This window comes from Episyrphus balteatus, chromosome 1, assembly GCF_945859705.1.
Source record: "Episyrphus balteatus chromosome 1, idEpiBalt1.1, whole genome shotgun sequence".
In the NCBI taxonomy this organism is placed as follows: domain Eukaryota; kingdom Metazoa; phylum Arthropoda; class Insecta; order Diptera; family Syrphidae; genus Episyrphus; species Episyrphus balteatus.
The window spans coordinates 89,199,102-89,208,726 of record NC_079134.1 but is presented as its reverse complement, the minus strand read 5'-3'; the positions used below and the strand labels follow the sequence as shown (position 1 = coordinate 89,208,726).

Here is a 9,625-nt window from a genome sequence, read left to right as displayed (position 1 = left end):
AGGAAAAGAAAGACAAGGCCAACAAGAGCCAAAGCGTCATTTTGTTATTTTTTGTTGAAGTGTTTGGTCGCGTCGTGTCTCGTGTCGTTGTTTGTATAATGTTAGTTTATTAATTATAAACAATTTTATTAAATTATAAACAATATGGAAAACAAAAAAGGTATGTTTTATATATCGCTCAAAGTGTTTGGGTTAAAATGTTGTTTCTTCTTGTGTTGTAGATGAAGAAAAATCTAGAAGGTGAAACATGCGATTGGGAATCTAAAAAAACACCAACCAGCAGCAGCATCAAATGAAATAAAATAAAAAAAAAGTTATTGTATTTTATATTGTATTTATTGTGAAAATTTCGTATGCCAAAATAAAATAAAAAATAAAACAGTTTCAGTGAAAAAAAAAATAAATCTTGTTCTTTTTTTGGTCGCAAATGCGAAATGTCATCCCTTTCTTATTCCTCTTTCTGGTAGGTTTTCGCTGCTCCGGCTCAGGTCCGCCTTCGGCTCCGTTTTCTCGGAATGGAGATTTTCACCACACCAATACATATGCAATCGACTTCGCGATGATTATAATTTCCATACTAATTTGAGCCGCCTTCGGACCAGTTTCTGATCCGAAGTCGGACTCAGCTCCGCCTCAGGCGGAGCGGATTCGGACCGAGGTCGGACCTGTTTGCTTGAAGGGGTTTGTCGTATGTCCCATAAGGAAATACACAGACGAGTGTAATTTCAGTCGCATTCAAGATGTCGAGCAGGGCTGACGAGTCACCTGCGCCAAGTTTATCGGAGGTGCTTTATGCGTAATATGATAATGCATACTAAATGCTTAAAAAGTGGTTTTATGATTTTATTTTATTTAGCATGAGCAACGAAATATTGGATGATGAATTCCTCGATGTCGATCCATTAGGTTCGCCCAATGAGTGCTCTGAATCCAGTGACAAGGACTTTTCAGCAGACGATGAAGATAACGGCGATCCCACGTACCAGTTAGAAAATCAAAATGAAAACTCGGCCCTCCGAAATTTTTATGAAGCTGCACATGATATTCTTATGTCTATACTCCATCCACATCTAAAAATAATCAACCCAACGATCGGAATCTACCATTCTAATTCTAAAAATTGTTCAAAAATAACATAAAAATGTTTTATTTTTTCTATGAATTAAATGTGATTTAAGTTTTTTTCTGTTTGGACAAAAAAAAGTATAGGTATTTTAAGAACGGCCATTCCACACGGAGAAGATACAAACATTGACTTTGTTTTCAGTCTATCTCGTTGAAGAAGCAACCTTTTTTCTTGAAACTTGGTAGGTGTTAAAGGCTCATGATAAAGTTGATGTTCTAGAAGTTTCACGAAAAACTAATTTAACGTAGCCAAATTATTCGCAGATAAAGCGGTAACGGAGAAGACGCGTACAAATCTTCTCCGTTACCGTCTTTGTCTGTTAATAATTTAGCTATTTTGAATTCGTTTTTCTTGAAACTTCTAGAACTTCAACTTTATAATGTGCCCTTAAGACCTACCAAGTTTCAAGAAAAAAGATTGCTTCTTCAACGAGATAGACTGGATAATAAGCGTGAAAATGTCCTAAAAATGCGAATGGAATGGCATAAAAATAATACTTTTTCTGTGAATTAAATTTTATTTTAAGTTTTTTTCTTTTGTTTAACAAAAAAAAAATATATTTTAAGAATTAAGAGTTAAGTTGCTCTACTTTAAAATAATAAATTAACGTAAACCGTTTAAAAAGAAAAAACCTTGTTCTATGTGCTTTTTTTTCGCATCGAAAATGTCGTATGTCGTAAACAAGTGTAGGATTAAACTTTGTTTATTTTTTGTCTTATGTGTCATGAATTTGTCGTATGTGTTTGACTAACAAATTTTTTCTGTGAAAACGTTACATACGACAACGGCATATTGGACCAAATTGACTATTATTTGTTTCTGGATTGGAATATTGAAATATTTCTAACGCAATTCAATAGGCAAATGTTTTCTGTATATACCATGATATTTTTAAAAAAATTCACCGTACAGTTTTCGAGAAAAAAAATTCTGAACTTTGATTGCGTTTTCCCAAAAGTAGCCGAATGTAACATACGACATTATTTTATTGAGGCGACGATATTTTGTTTTTTTTTTTATTTGTTTAATGAAATTGAATAGAACTTATTACTTGTCATAAATATTTAATAATTGTATTTTAGTTTTTAGCTGTAATTTTTTAAGAACAAAAAATGTAGGTAATTAATTGATTTTTAATTAATCTTTTTTTTTTTTGGCATAATAGTACATGATATATTTTATTCAAGTTGTAGAGCAAATAATTATAGTATATATAATTTTTTGTTATCTTTAATAATTTTATCATTATTATTTTATTATTTTTATTATTATTTTTTTACATATCGATTAAGGTTTTATAACTAATTAATTAATCTTTTTTTTTTTTAATATAAATCAACCGATTATACATATATTTTTTTTGTTTGTAATACCTCGTATATTTTTAGTAGTTAATAAAATATATCTTTTTTTTTGTGATATTAAGAAAAAAAAGGAAAGAAACAGGAAAGATGAATTAAGGTATGGATGAAAGGAAAGGTTTTGGTTTAAGAATTTTTGACATCTACAAGTCATCTGAAAATAGAAAAAAAAATTGGATTGAATGCTCAAAAACAAAGATAAATAATTTTGAATATAATAAGTTTGTAGTATCTAGTTTAAAACTCAAGACCTTACAGGATTTAGTTTAAGTGGTTATGCTCGGTGGACCCACGGACATGTGCCTCTTGCTTGATAGACTGATCTCAATTTTTGATTGTCGTTGTTCACAGAACTTCTTAGATTTTTCACTAAGATGATGTGACTTCGATCAAAAGAATCGTCTTTATCTCGTTTATATATTTTAGAAAACATGTTAGAGATTAAGCTTAGGGCATTATCCACAGTAAACATTTTTTTAGGGGAAGAAACCCTCGTTTCACTTAATTTATGACTTCTGTTTTGTATTTATCTTGAAAAGGTTCTTGGAGATTCGGTACCTTCTTTATTTAAAGTAAATGGATATATAAAGGGAAATTGTGATACCAGCTTTCTGTTGTTATCCAAAAATTTTAATGTGTTGGTAACAGAGTCAATTATAGCATAGCTCCCAAGAATATCCCTTCCTATTATACCATCGGCGGGTATGTTATTTAGGCCATCTATTATATTCCATTTTAATTTCATTTTTCTCTTCTAACTCGATCGAATTGAACCTTTTGTGGTTTGTTTTCTTGCAGAATCTACAAACCACTTTCTCTGAGCTACATCTTACATTAATTTCCTTTAGAGAAAATCTTTGCCAATCTTTGGTTACAGATGCTGTAACCTTTCCACTTTTTGAGGTGTGACACATGATTATTTAAAAAAATAATAGTCACTTGGAGTCAAACAATATAACGTAGGTATGTAGGTATATTTAATTTGCTTATCCCTAACCCTAACTTGAAGTTTCAAACTGATCTACATTAACTAAAATTAGTTTATATTGGCCGTAAAACAACTCAAGCAAATTTAACAAACAAAAATATAAGCAGATCGTTTTTCAGAAAAAAGTGAAGAAAAAACGAAAACGATGCAAAACAAAAATAAAAACGAAATATACTTACCTGCTTATTGACATACGTACATACATAAATATAGTGTAGTCGTTGTCAAGTTGATGTAGGTATGTCCAATTGATGTAGGTATGTTGCACTTTGAATTTAATTATACCTTTTTTTTTTTTTGAAAAAGAACAGAAACAATGATTCACTAAAAAATTTCAAAAACCGACACTACACGAAGTTATTGGTTGTTTTTATTTTGTTACAATTACGATTTAAAGGCTCGCGGACCGGCTATTTCAACTTATTTTTTTTTTCTTTTTTTTTCACTTCAGATTCTTTGATGTAGTCAGCTTAGAGCAAGCTGTATACTACTATCAGAGGGTTCATCATTAGTGCATGTGTTAGTAGTTAGTAGGACAAAAACAATTAAATACTATCCACATGCACAATATACAATTAATATTAGCTTAAAATGATATACTAACATATTTACAATTTAAAAATCTAATTAAAACATTAACTGACAATCACTTCTGTGGAGCACTTGGTCGAAATAAAGTTTTTAATTTCATCTTGCTCATATTAAAGTCAATATCGTTTAAATTATAAAGTTTGCTCATTCGGTTAAGAGGCTCGTTTATACCATAGTTTGTTCTATGAAAGTCAATAAATGTAAGAGTTCAAATCTTCGTAGGTGGTTAGATCCTCCCGGATAGTTAAAGCCAAGGCAACCTAATAAGTCAGGAGCGTCAAGTTGGCCATTAATTAATTGATGAAAGAATATAATATCGTTATTGACACGCTTTTGCTGCAAAGTTTGCATGTTTAAAAGTTGAATCCGCTGATCGTAAGGTGGTAAGTTGTAAGGATCTGTCCAAGGTAGACCCTTCAGAGCAAAGCGTATGAAATTATGTTGGATTAATTCTATACAATTCTTATGAACCTCATAAAAAGGACTCCATACTTGGGAAGCATACTTGAGGTGGGGTCGAACGTAGCAGTTGTATAAAGAAAGTGTAACAAATGGATCGTCAAACTCTCGTATCTTTTTCAAGAGATGTCTAGGCTTCTTCTAGGCTAGGACATGGGAGACATTTTATAACAATAGATGTTTGTTGTTGTAAGATATGTTTGAAAAAGGTAGGTAGATGTTTATACGTTAAATCAAATTAATTTTTGAAATTGAGGTAGGTACCTAATGGTAAAATAGGAACGGAAAAGCTGTCTATATAATATAGAGAAATTAAATGGGCAGTAGTAGGTACCTTTGTAAGCTTTGTTTTTGCTGTTGAGTTTTACTTAACGTCTTCCGTATCTATAGGTAGGTACTTGTTTTAAGGGCTTATGAAAGGGCAAGAATACTTGACTATTGGAAATGTAGCTTTTTAAAAAGCATTCATTTTTGAAAATATACCTATATAAAGCTATATTATATATATTGCCACTGTTGCAGCCAATTTAAAGGTTAAACCGTGGAGCAACAAATTCTAGATTAGGGTAATAAATTGGCAACAATATATCTTCAAATTCCTGTAAACTTAAATTTTCAAATTTTCGTTGTGGCGTACCCAGCTTGATGGATGACGTCATCGCAAAATTAGTTTTTCTCCTGTAAGAGAGGATTGGGTAGTGATAGAAAATTTAAAAATAGCTTTTTGCAGAGCAACAAATTCTGTCTACAATTTGGCGTTTTTAGTTTTTTGAAAAAGCGTATGGATAAAAAGTCTCCAAAATATTGCGTCTGTTGCAGTCGATTTGAAGGTCAAATCGTGGAGCAACAAATTCAATATTAGAGCAACTAATTAGCAACAAATTATCACTAAAATCCTGCATACTCAGATTTTGGAAATTAGGGGGTGTGGGTCTTGACGTCAAGATAGCACCCACACCGTTTTTTATAGTTTTTAGGGGCGAGAGTTGACTAGTTTTTGGACCATAAGACTGGAATGGAAATTGATGGAAAATTTGTATGTTACTTTTTGCAGAGCATGAAATCATGTTTTTAATTTGGCATTTTTAGTTTTTTGAAAAAAAAATATAGATAAAAAGTCTCCAAAAAAATGCATCTGTTGCAGCCGATCTTATGGTCAAATCATGGAGCAACAAATTCAAGATTAGAGCAACTAATTAGCAACAAATTATCACTAAAATCCTGCATACTCAGATTTTGGATGCTATCTTGACGTCAAGATAGCACCCACACCCTTTCTATCAATTTTGAGGGGGAAGGGGTGGAGCAACAAATTCAAGATTAGAGCAACTAATTAGCAACATATTAGCAACAAATTATTGCATACTTATTTCTTTTAATTTTTAGATTTTTCTTGGTGTGGGTGCTATCTTGACGTTTTGATATGTTCCACAAGTTCCACAATGCATTTTGGACATGAAGGAGATGGATTTAAAAGTTGAATGAGACCTTTTTGAAAAGGTGTTGAGAAGCCCTTTAATTTGATATCATTTTTGTTGCTGTGCGTTAAATTTTGGGGAATTTAGCTTTTTTAAGAAAACTGTTGAAGTGCATTTGAAGGTCAAATCTTGGAGCAACAAATTCAAGATTGGAGCAACTAATTAGCAACAAATTACTGCGTACTCAGTTTTTTGAAATGTTGGGTTTTAATGGGTGTGGGTGCTATCTTGACGTCAAGATAGCACCCACACCCTTTCCATCAATTTTGAGGGGGAAGGAGTGGAGCAACAAATTCGAGATTAGAGCAACTAATTAGCAACAAATTAGCAACAAATTAGCAACAAATTACTGCATACTCAGATTTTGGAAATTTGGGGGTGTGGGTGCTCTTGACGGACCTATTTTTTTCCATATTCCACAGCATCTTTTCCAAACTTAAACTTGACCATTTATTTTACAGTAGTTTTTATATAAAAATTTCACTTTTGATTTGAAACTAATTTACATATCGTCGCCTCAATAAAATATTGTCGTATGTGCAAAATTGAGGTTTTGAGATTTGAATGCAGTTTTGCTAATTGATTTTTTCTCTTTCATTCTGTGAAATCCGTTTTTCGATATCTGTCTTCGTTTCCGAGATAATCAGTATGCATTTTGTCGTATGTGTAGGTTTACAAACATTTTCAGTATCTATTTGTCGTAAGTGCACTGAAAACGTGTACATACGACAAAAATTATCACATACTACAATTTTTTCATACAAAATTCGTGTTTTCTTCGTTCGGTAAATAATTGTAGTATGTGCTATTTTTGCTACACATACGACAATATTTTACTGGAATTTCGGTAAACGTCCCTTCAAGCAAGAAAACTGAGTTCAACAAAGACACTCCACCATCAGAACGCGAAAAAAGGGGTTGCACTCACACACTTGCAACTTTTTGTGTATGAACACAAAAGTCGAAGGAGAAGCGTGGTGAAAAATGAGAAAAGGAAAAGAAAGACAAGGCCAACAAGAGCCAAAGCGTCATTTTGTTATTTTTTGTTGAAGTGTTTGGTCGCGTCGTGTCTCGTGTCGTTGTTTGTATAATGTTAGTTTATTAATTATAAACAATTTTATTAAATTATAAACAATATGGAAAACAAAAAAGGTATGTTTTATATATCGCTCAAAGTGTTTGGGTTAAAATGTTGTTTCTTCTTGTGTTGTAGATGAAGAAAAATCTAGAAGGTGAAACATGCGATTGGGAATCTAAAAAAACACCAACCAGCAGCAGCATCAAATGAAATAAAATAAAAAAAAAGTTATTGTATTTTATATTGTATTTATTGTGAAAATTTCGTATGCCAAAATAAAATAAAAAATAAAACAGTTTCAGTGAAAAAAAAAATAAATCTTGTTCTTTTTTTGGTCGCAAATGCGAAATGTCATCCCTTTCTTATTCCTCTTTCTGGTAGGTTTTCGCTGCTCCGGCTCAGGTCCGCCTTCGGCTCCGTTTTCTCGGAATGGAGATTTTCACCACACCAATACATATGCAATCGACTTCGCGATGATTATAATTTCCATACTAATTTGAGCCGCCTTCGGACCAGTTTCTGATCCGAAGTCGGACTCAGCTCCGCCTCAGGCGGAGCGGATTCGGACCGAGGTCGGACCTGTTTGCTTGAAGGGGTTTGTCGTATGTCCCATAAGGAAATACACAGACGAGTGTAATTTCAGTCGCATTCAAGATGTCGAGCAGGGCTGACGAGTCACCTGCGCCAAGTTTATCGGAGGTGCTTTATGCGTAATATGATAATGCATACTAAATGCTTAAAAAGTGGTTTTATGATTTTATTTTATTTAGCATGAGCAACGAAATATTGGATGATGAATTCCTCGATGTCGATCCATTAGGTTCGCCCAATGAGTGCTCTGAATCCAGTGACAAGGACTTTTCAGCAGACGATGAAGATAACGGCGATCCCACGTACCAGTTAGAAAATCAAAATGAAAACTCGGCCCTCCGAAATTTTTATGAAGCTGCACATGATATTCTTATGTCTATACTCCATCCACATCTAAAAATAATCAACCCAACGATCGGAATCTACCATTCTAATTCTAAAAATTGTTCAAAAATAACATAAAAATGTTTTATTTTTTCTATGAATTAAATGTGATTTAAGTTTTTTTCTGTTTGGACAAAAAAAAGTATAGGTATTTTAAGAACGGCCATTCCACACGGAGAAGATACAAACATTGACTTTGTTTTCAGTCTATCTCGTTGAAGAAGCAACCTTTTTTCTTGAAACTTGGTAGGTGTTAAAGGCTCATGATAAAGTTGATGTTCTAGAAGTTTCACGAAAAACTAATTTAACGTAGCCAAATTATTCGCAGATAAAGCGGTAACGGAGAAGACGCGTACAAATCTTCTCCGTTACCGTCTTTGTCTGTTAATAATTTAGCTATTTTGAATTCGTTTTTCTTGAAACTTCTAGAACTTCAACTTTATAATGTGCCCTTAAGACCTACCAAGTTTCAAGAAAAAAGATTGCTTCTTCAACGAGATAGACTGGATAATAAGCGTGAAAATGTCCTAAAAATGCGAATGGAATGGCATAAAAATAATACTTTTTCTGTGAATTAAATTTTATTTTAAGTTTTTTTCTTTTGTTTAACAAAAAAAAAATATATTTTAAGAATTAAGAGTTAAGTTGCTCTACTTTAAAATAATAAATTAACGTAAACCGTTTAAAAAGAAAAAACCTTGTTCTATGTGCTTTTTTTTCGCATCGAAAATGTCGTATGTCGTAAACAAGTGTAGGATTAAACTTTGTTTATTTTTTGTCTTATGTGTCATGAATTTGTCGTATGTGTTTGACTAACAAATTTTTTCTGTGAAAACGTTACATACGACAACGGCATATTGGACCAAATTGACTATTATTTGTTTCTGGATTGGAATATTGAAATATTTCTAACGCAATTCAATAGGCAAATGTTTTCTGTATATACCATGATATTTTTAAAAAAATTCACCGTACAGTTTTCGAGAAAAAAAATTCTGAACTTTGATTGCGTTTTCCCAAAAGTAGCCGAATGTAACATACGACATTATTTTATTGAGGCGACGATATTTTGTTTTTTTTTTTATTTGTTTAATGAAATTGAATAGAACTTATTACTTGTCATAAATATTTAATAATTGTATTTTAGTTTTTAGCTGTAATTTTTTAAGAACAAAAAATGTAGGTAATTAATTGATTTTTAATTAATCTTTTTTTTTTTTGGCATAATAGTACATGATATATTTTATTCAAGTTGTAGAGCAAATAATTATAGTATATATAATTTTTTGTTATCTTTAATAATTTTATCATTATTATTTTATTATTTTTATTATTATTTTTTTACATATCGATTAAGGTTTTATAACTAATTAATTAATCTTTTTTTTTTTTAATATAAATCAACCGATTATACATATATTTTTTTTGTTTGTAATACCTCGTATATTTTTAGTAGTTAATAAAATATATCTTTTTTTTTGTGATATTAAGAAAAAAAAGGAAAGAAACAGGAAAGATGAATTAAGGTATGGATGAAAGGAAAGGTTTTGGTTTAAGAATTTTTGACAT

At 31.6% G+C, this 9,625-nt stretch overlaps 2 protein-coding genes across 2 annotated transcripts; both read left to right on the top strand.

The window, feature by feature from the left end:
• Positions 1–369: 369 nt before the first annotated feature.
• LOC129907500 (uncharacterized) lies at positions 370–1,528 on the top strand. Its single transcript, XM_055983774.1, has 2 exons — positions 370–796; positions 857–1,528. Exons 1-2 carry the CDS (start codon positions 741–743, stop codon positions 1,137–1,139), a joined length of 339 nt encoding a protein of 112 aa, XP_055839749.1. The 5' UTR covers positions 370–740; the 3' UTR covers positions 1,140–1,528.
• A 5,837-nt stretch (positions 1,529–7,365) lies between these two features.
• Positions 7,366–8,523, top strand: LOC129907493 (uncharacterized). Its single transcript, XM_055983763.1, has 2 exons — positions 7,366–7,791; positions 7,852–8,523. Exons 1-2 carry the CDS (start codon positions 7,736–7,738, stop codon positions 8,132–8,134), a joined length of 339 nt encoding a protein of 112 aa, XP_055839738.1. The 5' UTR covers positions 7,366–7,735; the 3' UTR covers positions 8,135–8,523.
• The last annotated feature ends 1,102 nt before the right edge of the window (positions 8,524–9,625 follow it).